Here is a 23,421-nt window from a genome sequence, read left to right on the forward strand (position 1 = left end):
AAGTGAGACCTTAGAACTCATGTCTCAAGGTGGGTGGCGGCATTTAAGTAGTAGATGTCTACGGGCTCCGGTAACCATTTAACACCAAGTAGGTTGTGAGCTCGTCCACCCAGCTATGCAATAAAAAAAACGTTAGTTTCATTTAGAAACTATTAGGTGAACCTTGTTTCCAAGGTATTCCTCCATTTTATTCTGTATTTGGTTTTTAATTAATTTTTGGTTTATCGCAGCTCATTTTACTAACTCATTGTTCTCTTAACTCGACTTAATTGACATGATATACGAGTATTAAAATTATATGACAACATAATATATTACATTAGATTGTATAACAAGTCAACAAAACACTGTCAATCACAAACACATATTTGTATAGATTTTGATAATTTATTTTTGATTTATTCAAATGCAGACGAGTTGCATTTGAATAGTATTATAAATTTTGTGTTTGATTTAAATGCTGTTGTTTGAACAAGTGTTGTCAAGATGTTACATAATTTACCGCCGTTCATTAATATGTACTACATCACATATGTACTAACACCAGAATGTTATTTTTGTATTCGTCATATTACCGACCTGACTGTGGCTTCAGCACCCTTCTTGTCCCCGAGCGACAATGACTCTTACAGTCACGTGGACAAAATTAAAAATATACACATGTGGCGGGTAGCCATCATACAACGCAAGATAATTGACAGTTGCCTGAATCTCCCTTACGACATTTTCAAGGTAAGCTTGCATATATACAAGTTCCGAACAACAACATTCGGACCGTCGGTCTACCGAGCAAATATCACCAGTTCGCTGGAAGATCTTCCCTTTGTCGTTGAGACTCCCAAACACATTATAAGGAAAGTTTATATAAAACCCTTTATTACTGGTATTCGGGTTTATTGAAAGCCCGCACGAGCAGTTACCACTATCCTGCTTATTTGTGCCGCGAAACAGTCAAACGCTCCAGTTCGGAGAGTGGGATAACTTTTGCAGGTATCCATGCTGCTATGTTCATGGGCATTAGGAACCACTGCACACCAGATGGACTGTAAGCTTGTCACACAATATACAAAATACAAGACTCATTTACTCACTCATGTCTTGAATGCTTATGTATCAATAGTCTTGCAGCTAGTTCATACCCAATCCTGTAGACCGAATGGTAAACAGTCGACGTCGCCCTAAACACGTCATTACGGATCCTACCGATCCATCCTACCGGTCACCGACCTCGTCGAGCCCGTCGCTTGCGATGAAGGGCTCGACGAGCGAATTAACCCATAGACCCAACCCACTGAGTTTCTCGCCGGATCTTCTCAGTGGGTCGCGTTTCCAATCCGGTGGTAGATTCTGCGAAGCACTGCTCTTGCTAGGGCCAGTGTTAGCAGCACTCCCAATTAGAGCCCCGTGAGCTCACCTACACGTCAAGGAGAAGCTGAAATAACTTCTCAAGGCTATCAGCATAGATAGGTAAAAAAAGTAGCTGGTAACCCTAGTGGGATGTAATAAGATATTGTTTTTTTATGGTCGAAGAAGTTTTATGGTTGAAGTTGAGGTCAGTACAGTGTCAAACGACTCATTTAATCCCATAGACAACAACACAATCAATGTAGTTAGACACCAAATGATTCGAGATTAGTCCTCGGCCCGTCCCACAGTCGTCCGCCGAGATAAGAAATGTTCGGTCGTGTGCCCGCGTGTTCATTATTAGCGAGTCAACGTGTATGAAATAAATTATTGTTATTGGGATGCTTGAAACGGCGGCTGACATGTTTAGGTATGTAAAATGAAATAATTATGTAGTTGTTGTTTTAAAAATATTTGAAAATGGCGTGTGAACTAGTTATTTACACTGCAAACATTTAAAAACGTGTTATATTCATATGAGCCTGAATAAATAGAGGACAGACATTATTATTATTATGACAGGTATCTAAATGTACATATCCCAAGAGTGCATAATATCATAACACGATGATGAGCGCAATAATATTAAATTAAAGTTTTGAATAGTGACTACGATAAATACAAATTGAGTTCTTTCGTTTTCATATTGTAGTTGTAATGCAGCGTTTGTTACGAAGCTATATGTTTCAATCCGTGTTTTATATGAGTTTTTGTTTGGAGATGTATTGTTTGTGAACGCTGACATCCACAACGAGGCCTCGCGCCTATCCTCTTAATGTAAATAAACTGTGTACAGACTGCGGACGCTGATAATTATTACAGCTAAGTAACAAAACTGGTGCCAGTACCGCCACACGAGTAGTTAGGTACCGCGCATCCCTATCGCATTTCCGTTTAAAGGGTAGAATAAACTTTATTGTGATATTTTGAGACTCCGACCTCATAACTAGAGGTGAGGAACGATATTCAATCCAGTCCGGTCTTGTAGTTACTGTCAAAAATCTTGTATTTGTCACGGCAATTGTTTACTAGATCTTAAGATGAGTTCGTATGGTTGAAGTTACCGCGTCTTATGTTATGCTGTGGCAGAACAGTCATTTATTTCGGATTGAAGGGTAGATTGAATATTTGTTATTTGATTGGTATTCGAATTTTGACGGTAGATTCTAAATGCCTCTATTACCTCTTGAGATGAACTAAGCTACAGATTTTACTGTCCTAATAACAAAATAAAATGATGCTAGTTTTTTTGAAATACCTAATGTAGAATTGGTATCTCTGATTACTTTCAAACTTACGCTATCTTGGGGACACGCCAAATCAAATCATAGCGTGTCGTAGCCAAAACGTTTCACAATTTGTAACATATATAGAATTAATATTGATAGCTTATCAAACGAACTGGTACCTTTTAAAATTTTACTGATAAATTTTGTGTGTGTTCAAAGGTTCATCGTACTTTGTATTATTATGATAAAGACACGCATTTTCAATCTGTAGTTTATGGGGAGAGGCTCTTACAAGTTAACCCAAAAGTATTTATCAGAAATAACGGGTATCCATTCAATTTCGACCATGGGCTGTATTATTACAATAATGTCATCAGATTTTCTAACTAAACACAACATAAGTGTTTGAACTCATAGAGTTTTTCATGGAAAAGGCACGATTTTTTTGTTTTCCGTTTTCTCTGTGTTTCTTTTATTATTTTATTAATCTTCTGCCTGCTCTAGAGATATCTATAAAAATGTTTGTGTTTAATTTTTTCATTATCTAGCACCACATAGTGATTGCCTCTGCCCAGCTTGTTATAATATAAGTGTAATATATGCGATGTATCTCATTTGATCAACAAGATAGCCAGTCATCAATCTAATACTTTTCCGTTGTATCATAACACGCCTTTATTCCTTCGTTACAATAGTTAAAATAATTTGAGGAGACATATCCATACTAACTCCACACTATTACTCATGATCGTTACGCCAACGAATTATCGAGAGTACAGTTACGAGGAAAATAAGGGTAAAGGTCAATTATTTTGAATTATTATAAAGATAATTATGAATTTTAACCTTGAAAATTTTAAGCCTTGAAAAATTGGGTATGATGGGCAAGGTAGAAGGGAAAAGACCTACCGGCCGCCAAACCGTTGGTCAGATCAGATAACCACGCTCACCGGACTCTGTTGCAACAGCCCTGAGAGAAGCCGAAAACCGGAGGGAATGGAAGCTAATGGTACAAAAAGCCACGAAGGGCTTTCAGGGACACGACCTTCAGCAATGAAGTATGCGACTAAGAAGAAGAGATGAATTTCAAATGTTTTGCTAAGTGCTATACAGATGTCAATAAAAGCAATGGAAACAATTAGTTTTTTCTTTTACTTTAGTAAAGAAACCAAAGAAAAAGTTACTAACAGTGATAATAAAAATCATGACTTTAAATTTTAAGGTGTTAGCTTAAGGTCGATTTCCGATCAGCGGGCCAACATTATTTAGCGTAACTGATTTCACGCATAATGATGATGTTGGCGAAACAGCATACGGTTTTAAATTCAAACCTTCATCTATGATATCGACAGCGTGAATTAGCTGTTATTACTTAGAGGCTCCTGGCTACAGTACCCGTGAAGACACTTGTTTGGACAACTATTAACACACCTCACATGATGATTTACAGAAGCTAACGGCAATCGGTAATCTCGCGATTGGAAGGCACTTCAAATATCTAAGGCCGAAGCACATGATAATTCAGGCGGTCAGCGCAAAAGTGGCCTAACCCACAATTTTTCATAATCATGCTTATTATTATTATATTTATTTAAAATGTATTGATATAATAAATTTTGATGCAAAATCGCCCTATCCATACTTTCACCCATAGATAACAATGTACTTAGTGCGAGTTTTTTAACTTTCTCGATAGCGTTAAAGTTAACTTAAATTTGTATGGAGTTGGAACGTTTGCCTACGCTTGCCGCTAGGGGCGCTGTTCCGACTGCATACAAATTTTAATTAACTTTTACGCTATCGAGAACGTTTAAAAACTCACACTAAGCACACATATGTAAACATTATTTTTGTGCGGTTTGTTTTTTTGTCTACTCAAATTCAAATTCATGAAAACTTAAGCCTCATTGCTCCTTATATAATAGCTATGCTAAGCTTAGGCCATTTTTGCGCTGACGGCCTCAATTGTGCGTACATCATTATTCCCTTGAACACCGTCATTGACTTATATTCAAGGTAGTTCGCGATACGAACATTCACTTGCGTCTCGTTCCACAGTTTAATTAACGTGTTCTTTGAACCTCAGCCAGAGCCATTTGTTAATTAAATTGATGGCTAGAGTGACACAGAGAAGTATCTATTTGCATAATGACCCGGTGGTGCAGTATTTAGCGCCCTTGACTGATGCGCCGAAGGTCGCGGGTTCGATTCTTTTTTTATTTTTTATTTTTTTATTTTTTTTATGATTGAAGGATTACTGGTGGCCCGGAGGCCTTTCCAGTTTCACCAGGACAGGTGGAGGGATTCGATTCCCACATCTGGCAAACATTCGTGTAATGAACAGATTTGTTTGCTTGTCTGGGTACTATTTAAGCATATACAAGTCAGTCCCTGGTAGCCATCAAATAAAAATAAATGTCTATATGTTTCTCCTACATATCCCTAAACCACTCATCTTCTTCTTATGAAACTTGATACAATTGTTGAATATAAGCAATTACACCAAGAGAGCAGTCTGTTTTACCGAGATCAAATGGAAATAAATAATATTGTCACTCCCAGTATAAGCAAATACAGTAGTATGTAATTCGTATGCAAGGTCCCTGAGACACACAGACACTCTGATGAAGGCATTTCAGAAGTATGCCCTTCATCAAACAAGGCTGATGTCCATGAGTGACGGTAACCATTCACCATCAGGTGGACCGTATGCTCGTCTGCCTACACAGGCTATTAAAAAAATGTTTTTTTGTTTTTTTTTATTGCATAAATGGGTGGACGTGCTCACAGCCCGCCTGGTGTTAAGTGGTCACTAGAGCTCATAGACATCTACAACGTAAATGCGCCACCCACCTTGAGATAGGTCTCAGTATAGTTACAACGGCTGCCCCGCCCTTCAAACCGAAACGCATTACTGCTTCACGGCAGAAATAGGCAGGGCGTACCTACCCGTGCAGACAGGACAAGAGGCCCTACCACCATTGAAAATATTAGTAGCAAGTAATAGAAATAAATCTCTATAGTATGTTTTGTTTCCACAGAAAAATATCACGGAGTGTGGGGATAGAATGGGCTCCTCTCAACGTGCCCATGTCGCGGCGTCTACAGACCCTGGCCGCAACCGCCTGGGTGTGCTTGGCGCTGTTCGGGCAAGGCACGCTGCTGTACCTCTTCCTCACATTGCTGTACTCTGATTACTGGTGGCTTGGAATACTGTACGCTGCTTGGATGCTAAACGACATTGACGTATGCCACAAGGGTGGTCGAACGTGAGTTCAGAACCTTATTGCGTATTCAAAATAGTTCATTTTCCGCTGTAACTATACTGAGACCTTAGAACTGATATCTCGTGGTGGGTGGCGCATTTACGTCGTAGATGTCTATAGGCTCCAGTAATCACTTAACACCAGGTGGGCTGTGAGCTCGTCCAACCATCTAAGCAGTAAAAAAAATCAGTTGAAAATTTTCTAAATAGACAAGTTTAACTCTGTGAAAAACACCATATATTTTATGTCTTACCATCATATTTTTTACTTCATATAAAGGATGTTTATTTAATGTTAAATAATAATTTTGAAATCGTCGTGGTCTAAAGAATAAGATGCCCGTATACACCTGATTGAAACGCCGTCTTCTCAAGATGGCGACACTCGACCTAGTGATGTCTATAGGCTCTGATAACCACTTAAAATTAAGGGGTTCTGTGAGCTCATCCACACGTACAATTAATAAAAACAGCTATTCGAAGAAGTGCATTTATTAAATTGTAATTTTTTTATTAAATAAAAATCATAAGTCAATTAATTCAGTGCTGGACATAAGCCCTAATTGCGGCACAGGCAGATTTCCGTGATTGTTATTTGCTGTGTATTTTATTACAGAATACAGTGGGTCAGAAATTGGGGCTGGTGGAACTATTTCCGCGATTACTTCCCTATCAAATTAGTCAAGACAGCAGATTTGGAACCATCCAAGAACTACCTCTTCGCTTGCTACCCTCACGGAGTGTTGTCGTCGGGAGCGTATTGTTCATTTGCCACGAACGCTCTAAACTTCCACAAGTTATTCCCGGGCTTGACGCCTCATTTGATAGTGCTCGGGGGACATTTCCTGTTCCCGTTCTTCAGGGATTTAATTCTTTCCTTAGGAACCTGTGCATCGTCACAGGAGAGCTTGCTTTACCTACTGAACCCGAAGAGGTTTCAAGGGAATTGTGTGGCTATAATGGTAGGAGGAGCCGCTGAGGCGCTTGACTCGCATCCTGGAAAGTACAAAATCATTCTCAGCCGACGAAAGGGATTTATTCGCATCGCTATGAAGTCAGGGTATGTCATATTTATGCTAGCATTGGCCCAATTATCTAAATTAGAACCAAGAAAGTCGGTTAACAATCCGAATGCTACATAGCTGTTTTATCCTTATACATATATATTTTTTATTATTTTTTGATAAGTTACATTTTTTAGAATCTATAGGAAATAATAACATTATATGTCTGCACATACCCTGCGGACTAATATTCATAGCAATAATAAAATCTGATTTTGCGTATTAATGTACAACACATTCCGAAAATATTAGCTTATTAATAATAATTTTCTGAAAAATATTTGTAGGATATTATAAATATAATAATACAATATATATAATCTAATATTAACTAAAGCAAGCTAAAGCTAAAGCAAAGGTCGGAGCGATAAGGGAGTAGGTATAAGAGTTAATAACATTTTAAATCGCCGTAATTCAATTGGATTAACAGATTAAATAAACGGAAAACTACTTAAATCTTTAAATAATGGTTAAATTGCATTGCATTATCTATCTATCTAATATATAAAATTCTCGTGTCACAGTTTTCGTTGCCATACTCCTCCGAAACGGCTTGACCGATTTTGATGAAATTTTTTGTGCTTATCTGGTATCTATGAGAATCGGCCAACATCTATTTGTCATCCCCCTAAATGTTAGGGGTAGTCCACACCAAATTTTTTATTTTAATTTTTTTGACAAAATTTTTAATTTCTATTTTTTTATGATACAACATACAAAAATACATACAATCCTCAATTTTCACCCTTCTACGATCAACCCTTATTTTTTATTTGCTAATTAAAAACTAAATTTTTTTGCAAGAATTTTGTTTTTATTTTGTCATGACTTAGAATAAAAAAAAACATATTACTCTGAAATTTTCACCCCTCTACGATGAACCCCTATTTTTTATTTGTTAATTATAAATTTTAAATTTTTTGGCAAGATTTTATTTTTTATTTTGTCATGACTTAAAATAAAAAAAATATATATTACTCTCAATTTTCACTCTTATACGATCAACCCCTATTTTTCCATCCCGATTTTTATTTTTTTTATTCTATGCACAGATCCGCAATAAGGTTGCAAGATGGCAATCAAATATTATAATTGTAGTACGATAAATTCTTATTCAGAGTTTATAATTTCAAGTTCCTTTAATTATGTTTTTTTTTTAAATTCAATCGATCAGTTATCCCCGCCAGGTGTCGCCTCTCATCCAGCAAACATCACGTAGTAGGGATGAGGACGAAGCCGGTCTCCTGTCTTACTCACTATACATTTTTCAGCCATGTTTCTTTGGTTTTATTTGTGTATCAATCGTAGCTTGCCAGCCATGTTTTTTTGGTTTTATTTGTGTATCAATAGTATGTTCAGTAGGTCTGAGAATCGGCTACTATCTATATTTCATACCCCTAAACGATAAGGGCTGTCCACCCCAAACATTTTTTATTTTTTTTCTTGGTTATAATGAGGTATAGTCCCCGGCACGTAACTTGGCAAGAGTCGCTAGATGCGCAGAAGTCGTTTTTTGGGTCTCTTTGGTTGTCAAGCGGGACGCGGGGAAAGACGTAGCACCGTTCCGAGCGCGCGATTGGTAAGTCAGTCGACCCTCCCCTCCCGCACCGCGTCCACGTTCCGTTCGCTCCTGGTTACACATGCGCCTACTAAAGTTGTAGGAACCCTTTGTTTATATTGAGTTTTTGTTACGAGTTGTTATTACTGTTTTAAATTTAGTTTTTGTTACGAGTGTTATTGTTTTAAATTTGCTTACAATGGCAGGACCAAATACCAATGTCCATAATTATAGTCGATTCAGTCACTGAGCGTTTTATTATTTACGCCAGTGACGACAGCGACTCTTCGTTATGTCGACGATGAGGACGAGGTCGAGGGAGCCAACTCCTTCCACCAGCTCAGGTGCTACCATAAATTTAATCCAAGGGGTAGCACTATTAGAAAATGATAGTGACGACGGCGACACATAATTTTTAATATTAAGTATATTTTTTTAAATAAAATTTTTTACTTTTAATTGTATTTTATTTATAACACCTAATACACTTCACGAATTCCTCTCTTTTCTTTAACTTTCTTCTAAACACACAGGCTTAAAAATAAATTATGGCAAATAAAAAATTTAATAAAATTAAATTAACATTAATGCGGGCAATAAAAGTGACCATTTTTTTGTTGCAATGTACACTATGCGCGACATTACCCCCACTACACCAAAACCTTGCCAACTTACGTGCCGCTTACTATATTATGTGGTTGAATGAGGTTTGTGAGAATTTTATATATTAGACTAGAATTTCCCTAGAAATCTTATTTAAGGCAACACAACGTTTGCCGGGTCAGCTAGTTCTATATAAAAATGAATTGCTGTTCGTTAGTCTCGCTAAAACTCGAGAACGGCTGGACCGATTTGGCTAATTTTAGTCTTGAATCCTTTGTGGAAGTCGAGAGAAGGTTTAAAAGGTAGATAAATATGAAAATATCGGAATTAAATAAAAGTAACAATTTGGTTTTCCCTATGATGTGTCCCCCGTCGGACGGATTCCTTTTGTTTGTTTTAAGTTTATTTTATACAAAAGCTTAGGTCTTTTATTTATCGATTGAGGCACTACGAAGTCTCCCGGGTCAGCTAGTTTGACATAAAATTTTATAATTCCAGAGCGTCCCTTGTACCCGTTTTTTCGTTTGGTGAAACTGACGTTTTCCGACCTCTCAATAACCCCGAGAACAGCCTGCTGAGGAGGATACAAGAAAAAGTGCGTCAGATAACTGGAGTTTCACCAGTCTTCCCTCTTGGGAGGGGCATGTTCCAGTATTCGTTCGGGGTTGTACCTCTCAGGAGTCCCGTTACAACTGTTGGTGAGTTATTTGTGATTTCCTGCTCCTACTCGCGTTTGTGCCGCAGTGGCAGCGCGCGTTGTCTTCGTCCATGCGGCAGGACTGACTTGAGACTGGATGTGGACCGGCCGAGCTCACGAGAATATTGTTGAATATACTGAGACCTTAGAACTTATATCTCGAGGTGGGTGGCGCATTTACGTTGTAGATGTCTATGGGCTCCAGTAACCACTTAACATCAGGTGGGCTGTGAGCTCGTCCATCCACCTAAGCAATAAAATAAAAAGCCATTGTTGTTGATAATTCATGAAAGGTACATTTCATAACTTTAACACTATTGTACTGGCTGAAAGCTTTGTTATACTTAATAGTATTTGAAACAATACGTCCTAACGGATTCATCAGATTCAATAAACTTTGCATCAGACGCTTTCAGCTCTAACACTAGGCGCAGGCTTAAGGACCCCGGTAACCGTAGTCGTAGAACTCGATAAAGCGGATCGCGATTCCGATTCGGTAGTAGATTCATTCGCGAAGCAGCTGCTCTTTTGAGCTGTTAGGTCTCCTTTGAAAGCACTCAGGCAGCTATTAGCAAATCTGACCCCTCCTGGCTGAGCTTTAGGTAGCCCACCTGTCCTGGTGAAACTGGAAAGGCCACTAGGCAACCAGTAATCACTCATTAAAAAAAAAGTATTTGTAATTTGATTTTCAAAATATATTAGTTTCACTTCGTTAAATGTCTGTGATCATAGATTATACACTTAATATATTTGAGTCTGTGATGATGTATCGTGGTGATGGTACCGCGTACCGGATGACGCAGCGCGGGAAGGCATTCCCTGAGTTGCACCGACGACCCGTTGAGGTCGCGGGAATCCGCTGGACGAAGGCAACCCTAGTCCGGTCGTTGTGGCGTGAGTTGGGGGAGACCTGTGTCTAGTAGTGAATGTCTGTGGGTTGAAAGTAAGACGGACAGACAGACGGACGGACAGATACGCTGATGTATTGCTCGGTTTAATCGCCGAGTATGGGATTGCAACATTACCTATTAGAATTTGTAATTCCCGTGTTCTAAAGTGTTGTGTTGCTGTTGTTACAATCAAATGAACGTAATTTAAAAAGCTATTCTATTAGCATTTTAATTTAATGCTATGCACAGGGTACACACACATAAGATTCAATATCACAATGACTTAATTAAATCACACAAAACAGTCTTGCTAATTTTGTAGCGAGACTCTTTATATGGCAAAGCTTTTTTTTTATGATTGAAAGATTACTGGTGGCCCGAAGGCCTTTCCAGTTTCACCAGGACATGGCAAAGGTACCAAACCTTAACTTACATTTCGGACAAGTTTAGAATTAATTTTATCATTATTGAAATAAGTTTTTCATTTACGTTTTAGTTTTGATGAAGAATTTATTCAGTTATATAATGTGTGCAAAAGAAAAAAGGAATCCCTGAGTTTTTCGCCGGTTCTTCTTGGTGGTGAACCTAAATTGAGAATCGGTGGTAAAATCGACAGTGTGGCAACACCAGCTTATTAGCTTAACAGTAGGTACTACCGCAAGTACCACTGTAACGTCAACAATAGGGTGTAATTGTTCTCTGTTAATTTAGTTAAGTAATTGCGCATTGTACATATTATTATATAGTGCGCCGCAATCAATATTCTTTATACTTGATTGTGGTCCAGTAATATTCAGAATATATCACTTTTAACATTAAGACCGCAGCTTATACTTTAAATATCGCATATTTTCTTTTTGAATGTATTATCGTTCTACAATAAAGAATGTAGGTAATTTACTTTACTCTAGATAAGGCCACCGTACCAGAAGATTGTGATAAATCCTTTTTGACTGCTAAGCTTAGGAAGCGAAAGATTTTACAATGCAAATACATACCTACATTTTACAAAATAATATTGCAGATCTCAATAACAACCTTTATTTATCTCTGTTGCCAGCGCGTCGTATTTGCAATAACATAGATAAGGTCATTTAGTAACCTAGACATAGTAATCTAGACTTTGCTCGTTCATATCTAGCACGTGTTGTTTAGTTTATGTGTAAAGAACTAAAGCTACTAATTACCAATGAAATACACTTAGAATTAGACAAGGTCGAAGTCGACGTGTATTGTATAAAACTCTTTTAACCGGAACTCGTCGCTATATGCGGCAGGCCGGCAGAATGGTGATACTCGTATTTATAAACAATACGTCATGCGTACAATAGGTGCACCGCCTCACGGAGCATATTGTCGTAGGGCTTGACCGACCAAAACCGATATACACGGGAGCCCTCCTGTTCGATGTCGCAAAAGCGTTCGACAAAGTCTGGGACAACGGTTTGATTTTCAAAGTATGCAACATGAGCGTGCCGGACAGTCTCATGCTCATCATATGGGATTTTTTGCCGAACCGCTCTTTTCGATATCGAGTCGAGGGAACCCGCTTCTCCCTGCGACCGCTCACGGCTGGAGTCCCGCAAGGCTCCGTTCTCTCTCCGCTCCTATTTGTTTTTTTTTACTAACGACCTGGGTGATCCTGGATGCATCGATGACATTCCGACCGCACATTAAATCAGTCCGCCACCGTGCCGCGTTTACTCTCGGCCGACTTTATCCTATGATCTGTAAGTGGAGTAAAATGTCCCTTCGGAACAAGATAACACTTTACAAAGATTGCATAAGGCCCGTCATAACTTACGCGAGTGTGGTGTTACATAAATTAGTGCATAGTGCAATTTTGTACACGAGCTGGCTTAATAAAACCATATGAAATGCATCTCAAAATGAAGAAAAGTATTTCTTTTCAGTGGGTGCTCCGATGGAGGTGACGAGGAACCTGGAGCCCACAGACGAGGAAGTGGATGAGGTCCACGCGGAGTTCACGAAGCGACTCGTCCAGCTCTTCGAGAACGAGAAGTCCAAGTACTTGAAGAATCACGAGGAAGTGCAGCTTGTCATCACCTAGTTGAATTTATATCACAATGAAATTTTTCGGCACAAAGTAACTGTTAATTGTTGAGTCTAGGAATGTTTTACAATGAACGCTTTTAGTGATAGTGTTCCATCATCATCATCCGTAACAGCCCACGGCTGGACGAAGATCTCTCTTAATGCTGTCCATTGAATATTGAGCTCTGTTATTTTCTAAAATGATCAAAAAAACTTGTATGAAAAAAATATTGAATTAGGTACCGTCTGAAACAGAAAATATTTATATTACATTTGATTCATATCTACATCAGTCTCCATTTAATGTAAGTTCTGTTCATGTGGCTGTCGTGATCATGTGGAACGCTTAAAAACTTGAAAGTAAAAACGGACGTGTTAGCAATATATGTGCCTTAATTACAGACTGATTAATGTTATCATTTTACATTATTTTGTATCGTTAGTCATTTTTATTATAGTTTTAATAAAATTTTGGATGATTTTTATTTTTTAATGGAGGTTTTGAATTAACTGTAAAATGTACTCTACAACTCTTGCACCAGTTTAAACGGAGTCAGGTCCTAAGAAGAATCAGTAATCAGGTTTATTACCAAGCTTGTCTTTTTCGATTAGTTTATTACATAAGATGTCATTTTTCACGCCACCTTAACAATATTTTGGTTAAAAATTAATACTGTTTGGTTATTTTTAACAAAAAGGCTAGAAGCAAATTCTTCGTTTGGTTATTAGGAGTCATTAGGTTAATAATCATCATTTTCAATCCATTTCGTATCGCGTACTTTTCCTGACGAGGCTTTAATAGTATTTTCTGGCCTTTCTCGTTGTTTGCTTTGATAAACTTGTCAGGCATCAGGATGTTGCATCAGACGTACCTAAAGGTAATCACTGCTCTTACCGCCATAAGTGCTGGTGGCAAGGAGCCATAGCGTTGTAATTCACACAGAATTACTAACACGATTATTATGTAATAGTAATATCGCATTATTAAAACCTGTGAATTTTAGGAAAACAGTACCTATTTCTTGATGCCCTATCATGTTGCTTGTTTAGATCATAGTTCTTTCCCATCCGATCTTAAATGTTTACCGGATGTTTCCCGAAAATATCCTATCCGCCTTGAAATATGAGATGGCGGTCGATGGCAGATTTTAGTCTTCGTGGCCTAAAGGATAAGACGTCCGGCGCATTCGTATCTAGCGATGCAACGGTGTAATCCGTAAGTAATCCCGCAGGCGGGTACCAATTTTTCTAATGAAATGCGTACTTAACAAATGTTCACGATTGACTTCCGCGGTGAAGGAATAACATCGTGTAATAAAAATCAAACCTGCAAAATTATTATTTGCGTAATTACTGGTGGTAGGACCTCTTCTGAGTCCGCACGGGTAGGTACCACCGCCCCGCCTATTTCTGCCATGAAGCAGTAATGCGTTTCGGTTTGAAGGGTGGTGTAGCCGTTGTAACTACACTGAGATCTTAGAACTCATATCTCAAGGTGAGTCGTGCATTTACGTTGTAGATGTCTATGGGCTCCAGTAACCACTTAACACCAGGTGGGCTGTGAGCTCGTCCACCTATCTCAGCAATAAAAAAAAAGGCCCAAATGTATTGCGACTCTTCCGCCCGTTAAATACACAAGCCGTTCACGTTGTGATATGAAAAATTAAACCGTTATCAGAGTAAGCCAAGTTAGTTCGTATTATCGTCTTGTCTATATCTTAATTGTAGCATTAAAACGATACGCTAAATTGAAACATTTAAATTAGAAATTAATATTTTATTTTAGATGATAAACTCTTTGTACTGATAAAACTATTCTTGCTTATAATCTTAATACGGAAATAATAGAAGAAAAAAACGAATTCACTACATTCATTTATTTATATATTTACAATTTTTATATACATTATTATAATTATAACAGCGCAGATGTATAGACGCTTCACTCGATTGAGCTCGTCACACGGGATCCGACGTACATTACTTATTTACGTTACTATAAAACAATTTTTAATTTTAAACGCTTTTAGCTATAAGGTTTTATGTAACTTTATATCAGATTAATAGGAACCCAGCAACTCCGATACCTCTGTCCGAGCGACTATGCATTCGGAACACTTGCTTGATACGCAATTATAACTTTACAAATCATCATCATCATTCCTCTGCAGGGGTGTAGGGCTCGAATCAAATTTTTCCATTTACATCGGTCTTGGGCAGTCTGTTCTAGCTCCTCCCACGTCATGCCCTAGACCCCTAGCTCCTGCTCCACTGAGCGACGCCAAGTTGTTAACTTTACAAATATTAAATCAAATTGATTGAGTCGTAGAGATTATGAATACAATAGTTTTGGATCCGTTCGGAGTTGTGGTATGAAAGTGATGAACGTGATATTAAACTAGAAATTTAATGTATTTTAAAATCTTCTTCAGTTTGTCAAAACACTAGATCGGAGATCTTCCTTTTAAAACGCCTGTATTTAGCAAAATTGCGTGATAGATCTCTAAATAATGTACTTACGTGTGGTCAAATTTAAAAAAAAACATGCAACCTGTCAAATGTGTCGTAGTTATAAAATATATTTGTCGTGTTTCAAGCGTTTTTCACACGATCTTAAAATGAAACTATGATATATAATACATACGAGTATAACCTGTAGGTTTAAATATAATTAAAAATCGATATTATACACGAGCGGGAATGATATAGAATGTTTCGGGCGTGTTCCCATTTCACTCTGTTTTATTTTCTATATTTTCCTTGAAACGGTCACGCGGGCGTCCAAGTCCCGCCCATTGGACAGACACGCAGAAACTGAACTCCAACAAAAATACAAGTAATTTGGACATTTAAACTACGAAACTGACGTTATAGAAACAAATTTCAGGATTTCTTAAATTAGCGTATCTCATTTTTGAAGCATACATTTACAGTCGTTAAGGCTTCGTCAAACAGAATGCGTAATTAGCGCGCGTCAGGGCACTAAACTGACAGCGCGCTGTGACGCCGGGATGCGTTGTACTACTATGGTAACATACCGTCAAACAGAGCCCCAGCTCTATAAATACGCAACGCTCTGTCGCGGCGTTAGGGCTGTTTGACAGTATATTACCATAGTAGTACCTACTACACATCTCGGCGTCATAGCGCGCCGTCAGTTTAGCGCCCGGACGCGCGCTAATTACGCGTTCTGTTTGACGAAGCCTTAAATAGGTACAAAAGCAAGAAAACTTTGCGAGTGAATTCACGGAAGACTAATACGCTAATATTAAAAATAATTTTAAAAACGCGTCTTGAAGTGGTATGAAAGTGGATCAAAATGAGGGGCTATTAATATAATTACGATTATAAATATTTATGTCGCAAGTTTTGTTTTATTGATGACCAAAACTTGTAATCCTTCACAAATATCGACAAACCAAGGGGTAAAACAAACCATCGCCAGTAATTATTTGATTAAATAGTCCAAACACAAAGTATACAAAATAATAAGTAAAACGAATTACACTTTTGAAATAGACTATGTTAACATAGATACATTCTATTGTCGTTGCTCAAGACATGATTTGAGAAATAATAATTAAGATAATAATTTAAGGTACTCCTACACCTTGCAAAATAATACAAGTACTTAAGGTAAAAATAAAACGAACACTTAATCTTAAAGATAAATTCAGCTATTGAAGAACAAGACAGTCTTAAAGAGGACATTCGAACAACATCAATTTACATTATATGGCCATTTTGTTTCTGCAACAGTTCTCTGCGAAGCACACGATGTCTAACAAATCTATTTCCTATTAATTTGATCCCAAGAACTTGTATAACTAACATAATTCAAAGAATCTAATAGAAATAACCGCTCCACGCATTTAACGAGAATTAAGAAAATAGTACACAAACGTTCAATTTTAGAACTTCCAAAATACCATCATTGGTATCGAAGGAGCGATGCAGTAACACAACAGGCCTCACGGACAAGGCGACCGTGAGACACCGACCAGACCTCACGCTTGTTTCGGGTGCTGTGTTTGAGCTGGAGGCGTCGCCTTGAAGCATTGCAGCAGGAAGGCGGTGTACATGATGAAGGCCACGGAGAGCGCCAGCAGCGCGTACATGAATATGTTCAGCTCGGGCTGACGGAACCTGTTCTTCCGCAGCCATTCCAGGACCTCCTCCTCTGACATGAGGTCACCTGAAGCAACACGTCTATGTGTACTCATTAATGTTCGCACGCGTTGCAAATCTTAATCTATACTAATATTATAAAGCTGAAGAGTTTGTTTGTGTGAACGCGCTAATCTCAGGAACTACTGGTCCGATTTGAAAAATTATTTCAGTGTTAGATAGCCCATTTATTGAGGAAGGCTATATAATATTACGCTACGACCAATACAAGCGGAGTACCAATAAAGAATGTTTCAAAATTGGGGTTATTTTTACCTTTTGAGAGCTTCCGCTGCAGAAACAGTTAAAGTTTCGCTAAAATAATGTATGACAGAATCGTTCCCCTTTAAAAGATTTTAAAAAGTCCGCGACAGCATATGTCTATATGTTAAGGTTGCCTCACTATAACGTTTTTTAAGCTAACCAAATTCTAAAATAAAGCATTATATTTTGTGAACTCCACGCGGACAAAATCGCGGGCAAAAGCTAGTTAATAATAATCAATCAATTGATCTAGTTTTGTACGAGGCAATGAGTAATTATCTTCAATTTTAGAAATTCATAGACAAAATAAAAACTATATTTACGGTAAAACTACATTTCTCGTAGTCATCCGCGACCACGGGAACTGTAAGTTGTTTTGAACGTCTCAAATAATATAACGAAAATAAAGGCGCGAAATTAAATGGTAAAACCAGTTATAATTATGAAATGGGAAACGTTGACTTCTTGATGTGCTTATTATCAGTTCGGGCTGCAGTTATTCCTTTCATTCTATATTCGGGGTAACCTTAGTGAAGGAGACAGCAATAGAATTGTTAAATCAAAATCTTTAGGTAGCAGTGAGCCCGCAGAGCGACCATTGTGCTTAGTAGGAGTTTTTCTTTAATTTCTCGATCGCGTAAAAGTCCCTTAGAGAAGAACTCCATACAAATTTGAATTAACTCGCACTAAGCACACTGTACACTGTGTTTGAGCCAATTCCGGTCATCGTTACGACAGATAATCGAAATCAATTTTCAAATAATGTTTATGTGTACTCTTTTATATTATACAAGCTTTCGCTTTCGATCGCGTGGAATAGATACTTTGGCATAACGGTAAATTTTACCCCCCCCCCACTTCATTTACGTAGAAAGTGAAAATATTTTTGAATTATAAAATGTTAAGGAAGCTATTTAAACCCCTATTTTGAAACATTCTTTATTGATGCTCCACTTGTATTGATCTTACCGTGATGTTATATAGCTTCCTCAATAAATGGGCTATTTAACACAAAGAATTTTTCAAATTGGACCAGTAGTTCCTGAGATTAGGGTGTTCAAACAAACAAACTCTTCCCTTTATAATATTAGTATAGATTTGAGGTAATATTAAATTTACTTATTAATTAATGTAGGAAGCTTTTAATTATAAAAATTATATGAAGCTTTCTTCAGGCCGCGCCGTGCTCTCGCGCACACGTCGGCGGTCACCGCTGTGCTAACTCCATGGAGTGTCAGTGAACACCGGTACTCGCTTAACATTGGGTAGTCCGTGTGCTCATCTGTCGTGACACAAGCTTCTAGAGTACCTCGGTAGATGCTGGGGAATCTCTTCCTGAAGTAGACTATGGCTGGCAGTTTAGTCACCCCCCACTTCCGAGCGTATCTCGGGTCTTGCATTTTAACGAAGGTTATGTCCAAGTTATCAGTTTCGCTGTCAATGTTCTCCAGCTTGTCTAGAACCGCGCGACTTTCTGTTGACTTCTCATCTGAAATTTATTATTGATTTAGATTTTTTTTTATTGCTTAGATGGATGGACGAGCTCAGGTATAGGTTAGGTATATTAATTAGGTAATAGTAACGCCACCTATCGCTGAATAGTCGAACGAATATTGAGGGATTTAGTAGCACCTCGAACGCCCGAGAAGTACAACGCCATCTATTGTCAGATAGCGGAAACACAATACTAGAGATGTGTGGAATATTCTCGATAATTCTAGGGATGTGGTATCGGCTATAAAAGCGTTGCAGAGATGGCACGCAGTTAGTTAGTAATCGGAACTACTCAAAGCGAAACAGCGAACGGATCACCTGAAGTGAAGCGGAAGAAGTGAATTCAGAATTTTAAAGTGTTTGTGAAGTGTTTTAAGTACAAATACAGTGTTAACTTGTACTTTGGTGGAACATTTTTATTTATCCCGAACCCCAGCGCGTAACATTAGCTTACACATTGTTAAAGATAATTGAAAGGTAATAAATCTAAAACTTATTAGTAACAAGATGTGCTTTTGACGTATCTTTCACTTTCCTTAATAAAATTAATATGATAACTGAGTTAAGAAAATGTATAATTTGTTGGTTTGACATTTTCTTGGGATGCGCTTAAAATAAATAAAATTAAACAGTGTAACCACTCTATCAGTTTTCATAAAATAAGGCAAACCGAAGTTCATCTATATAATAATATATAAAAATGAATTGCTGTTCGTTAGTCTCGTTAAAACTCGAAAACGGCTGGACTGATTTGGCTAATTTTGGTAATTGTGGAAGTCCAGACAAGGTTTAAAAGGTAGATAAATATGAAAATGCTCGGAATATTAATAAAAATAACAATTTTGTTTTCCCTTTGATGTGTCCTCCGTCGGACGGATTCCTTTTGTTTGTTTTAAGTTTATTTTATACAAAAGTTTAGGTGTTTTATTTATCTATTGAGGCACTACGAAGTCTGCCGAGTCAGCTAGTGAAAAAATAAAATAAGCCTCATATTTGACTTCGCGTCGATTACTAGAAACTTCCAGTCGTCGTCACTCAAATTAGAAAATTACTCACAGAAATAAACCGCCAAGAACTCGTTCTCCTCTAAGAGTTTGTCTAACATTTTCCTGTTGACTTCTTCGATTTCGTTCTTAATCTCGAAGACGTCCTGGGAAGTGAGCCACTGCAGGACCTTGTCGACCTGGTGCAGATCGCCGTCGTACAGCATCGGCACCTGCTTCCTGAAGTACACGAGCGAGGGTATGTTGATGATGTTGTGGGCGGCCGCGGCCTCCGGGCTGGCGATCTTCACGAAGTCGATGCCGTACTGGTCCACCTCGCCGTCTATCTGCTCCAGAGCCTCTAGGATCTCGTGACATTCGGGACAATCTTCATCGTCATCTAGAAATTCAAAAACCAAAACGATTGTAGTGAATTCGTTTTTCATTTATTTCCGTATTAAGATTATAAGCAAGAATAGCTTTATCAGTATAAAGAGTTTATCTTCTAAAATAAAATATTAATTTCTAATTTAAATGTACTCTGATAACGGTTTAATTTTACATATCACAACGTGAAGGGCTTGTGGGTTTAACGGGCGGAAGAGTCGCAATACATTTGGAACTTTTTTTTTTATTGCGTAGATGGGTGGACAAGCTCACAGCCCACCTAGTGTTAAGTGGTTACCGGAGCCCATAGACACCTACAACGTAAATGCCGCCACCCACCTGGAGATATGAGTCCTAAGGTCTCAATATAGTTAAAACGGCTACCCCACCCTTCAAACCGAAACGCATTACTGCTTCACAACAGAAATAGGCGGGGTGGTGGTAGTTACCCGTGCGCACTCACAAGAGGTCCTTCCACCAGTATTTACGCAAATTATAATTTTGCGGGTTTGATTTTTATTACACGACGTTATTCCTTCACCGTGGAAGTCAATCGTGAAAATTTGTTAAGTACGTATTTCATTAGAAAAATTGGGACCCGTCTGGGATTCGAACACCGGTGCATCGCTCAACACGAACACCGGACGTCTTATCCTTTAGGCCAAGACGACTTCAAATTCTTAAACTTCGATTAATAATGTACGTGTAACTCTATTATTTTTTGTATGGAGTCCCTGATCTCTTAGACAGTAAGAAAACAATAATAGCATAGCATAGCTTAGCTTACAGAAGAACACAGCGAGCAAGTGTGACTCGTACAGCAGCCTCTCCAGCATGCGATCATTGACGGACTCAATTTCATCAGCTAGTTCCCGATTGTCGTCATCGATGAGCCACTCCAAAATAGACTCTTCGTTCTGTAGATCACCTTCAAACAGCAACGGATTGCCGTTCCTGCCAAACCAACGATATAATTACTATTAACTTTTTTATTATACAATTTCCATTTCTTTATTTTGTCAAGGACAACTTTTGTGAAAATTTGAACGTGCGTCTTTTCTAGATTATGTGCACGCACGTACAAGGTCATAGCAGAGTTGGAGAAACTGATAGGGATGGAGCTATCGATAAACGTAACGTAACGTTGATTGTTTTTGTTGCATTTTTCTTTGTCTATGTTCAAAACATAATAAATATATGCGATCGATACCATTACTTATTTGGTCACAACACTACAACTATCAAATTAGAACTGTCATCGAGAAAATAAAGAAATGGAAATAGTATAGTGGCCAGCATTAGGTATGTAGTTATACCGATTCCTTGGGTTTTTTTATTGCAGTCGACAGTAGCCTGTGATGCTTAAGCCTATGAATATGGCCTGAGTAACAAACAAAAACTCAGCACTCGAAATGAACATGCTTGACCCAGCACGCCACCGACGCTTCCAGATGAACTCGACGAAGGGGAGCTACTGATCATTAAGTTGATAGATAATCTTTTGATGATTTGTAAAAATATGTTGTTATACCTGAAATAGACCATAGCAGGGAAAGTTTTTATGGAGTATCGCTTGGCTAGTTGCGGATCTTGGATCTTGACCATATGTATCCCGTACACGTCACATTCATCATCAATGCTCTCCAAACCTTCGAGTATGTGTTCACATATGTGGCAATTAATTTTGTCTGAAATAAATTTGCTTTCAATATCTATAACAACTGTAGCTTATTTATAATTTTCAGTTTCATCAACAACATGACTTACAAAAGTATACGGCCAGATATTGCGTTTCTTCAACCATTTTTTCCAGCATCACCCTAGTAATAAGTTCAATACGATCTTCAGTCTTCTGTGTAATCAGCCATTGTAAAACTTCCTCTTCCTCAGTCAGAGATCCTTCGTACACATTAGGTATGTTGTTTTCGAAGTAGACCAATACTGGAAAATCTGTTACGCCGTATGACTCGGCTATGGAATAATCTTGGGTCTTAACGAACTTAATGCCGTGTCTGTCGCAGTCGTCATCGATGTTCTCCAGCTCCTCCAAGATGCCGGCGCACTGCTCGCAGTCAGGACCGTCTGGAAGTTCCAGATCTATTGCCAGTTATAGTGTTACGAAAATCTATGAGTTAATACAAGTGGTGGAAGCACTGTTTCAGTGTTTTCTAAATGAAATCAATTTAATTTGTTTTTGTGACCAATTAACTCACTCATAATATTGACATCGGGGGCCGACGAGAACACAGCCCGTACATACGTAAATGCTTGCCGTCGTGAATTGGAAACAGTAATGCCAACAGTGCATCCAAGTCGCCACATAACGCAAAACTCTTTACGGCTTATTTCAAGTACTTGTGGCTTTTAACTTAACGTGAAGTAGAAACCTTTTTTATTTAACGTTTTTTTCTCAATAACGAAAACGCATTTAAGCTTGGTGCCACTATGAAAATAATTCATAAAAACATTTTTTGTGGGATTCTAAATGCACTAATACTAAATTTAGAGGAGGATATAACAGTTCCAATAAATGATAGTCTAGTGCAGTCCATGCAACATGCAGGAGTTGAAGAGACTACATCTAGTAAACGTGAAGACATTCCAAGGGGGATAGATGTACCCTCTGTTTCCAGTCCTTCATCCTCATGAAGTTCCCTCTCTTTCTTTTTCAATTTTCTCATAGCTCTATAATTGCATATTTCGCACATCGTTTTGTTCCCTATTAAAAGTAATGATTAATAAGCATAATGTTACTTTCTAATTACTAATATTTGAGGGTCGGGCATGTCACCTGCCCCACAGGTGGTCACTACTATCCTCTTTGCTGGGAAACATCTTAGTGCTCCGCTTGAACCATTGTTGTACCAATGCAGTTGAGACATCGATTATATGTCTGAAGGTTGGGAGCGGCATCCGTGGCGCGATGTCCCATGGGTTTAGGTATTCGATCAGCATTGACTACGAATTGGTCGGTTGGTGGATATGCTATCCTAGTTAAACATGAATTAACGTGACTCTCCATCTATGTGGCATAGACAAGCCAAGCGACGGTACTGGATCCCGCGTACTTTGTACATTTTTTTGTTCTGTGGATTTTATTAACAGGACATTATTCGTTCGTTTCGAAAGCCATACACATTGCGCAATTTAAAATTAATTGAAAATAAAAATACAGTGTGCATTAAATCTTATTGTTACTAGCCTTTTTAGATTAAGATTAGAAGCGCCAACAGCTATAGTCTCTTGCCGAAACTCATAAAAATTAGCAACGAGAAAAAGCTACCTCGAGTCGTCGTGGGGTGGAAATCCGTCTGTTACTTTGGACTGATGATTATTGTGTCAAAAATAGGCAGGACAGAGG

The 23,421-nt window shown here is 38.2% G+C and overlaps 2 protein-coding genes across 4 annotated transcripts in view; one reads left to right on the forward strand and one right to left on the reverse strand.

Moving 5' to 3' along the window:
* The first annotated feature begins 1,745 nt into the window (after nt 1-1,745).
* LOC101735542 (2-acylglycerol O-acyltransferase 2-A-like) lies at nt 1,746-12,781 on the forward strand. Its single transcript, NM_001317067.1, has 5 exons — nt 1,746-1,774; nt 5,675-5,902; nt 6,515-6,958; nt 9,622-9,821; nt 12,624-12,781. Exons 1-5 carry the CDS (start codon nt 1,746-1,748, stop codon nt 12,779-12,781), a joined length of 1,059 nt encoding a protein of 352 aa, NP_001303996.1.
* Nucleotides 12,782-14,627: 1,846 nt separating this feature from the next.
* The window catches only part of LOC101735409 (uncharacterized), a 53,612-nt gene continuing 44,818 nt past the window's right edge, over nt 14,628-23,421 (reverse strand). The window contains exons 20-26 of one of the 3 annotated variants that reach the window (XM_062669994.1): nt 22,681-22,779; nt 21,828-22,157; nt 21,592-21,748; nt 20,848-21,014; nt 19,747-20,073; nt 18,506-18,685; nt 14,628-16,960 (exon numbers count right to left, since the gene is read on the reverse strand). In XM_062669994.1, coding sequence (XP_062525978.1) covers nt 16,773-16,960; nt 18,506-18,685; nt 19,747-20,073; nt 20,848-21,014; nt 21,592-21,748; nt 21,828-22,157; nt 22,681-22,779 — 1,448 coding nt within the window. In that variant the 3' untranslated portion in view covers nt 14,628-16,772. The remainder of the gene's footprint in view (nt 16,961-18,505; nt 18,686-19,746; nt 20,074-20,847; nt 21,015-21,591; nt 21,749-21,827; nt 22,158-22,680; nt 22,780-23,421) is intronic. The other 2 variants (XM_021353272.3, XM_021353271.3) reach the window with 2 other exon arrangements.

This window comes from Bombyx mori, chromosome 9 (assembly GCF_030269925.1).
Source record: "Bombyx mori chromosome 9, ASM3026992v2".
In the NCBI taxonomy this organism is placed as follows: Eukaryota; Metazoa; Arthropoda; class Insecta; order Lepidoptera; family Bombycidae; genus Bombyx; species Bombyx mori.

Bases quoted from the DNA above. Each gene is read 5' to 3' on its own strand.
- LOC101735542 (NM_001317067.1), top strand. From the start codon at position 1,746: ATGCTTGAAACGGCGGCTGACATGTTTAG. The intron at 1,775-5,674 runs GTATGTAAAATG...TTGTTTCCACAG, and splicing joins ACGGCGGCTGACATGTTTAG to AAAAATATCACGGAGTGTGG. The intron at 5,903-6,514 runs GTGAGTTCAGAA...ATTTTATTACAG, and splicing joins TGCCACAAGGGTGGTCGAAC to AATACAGTGGGTCAGAAATT.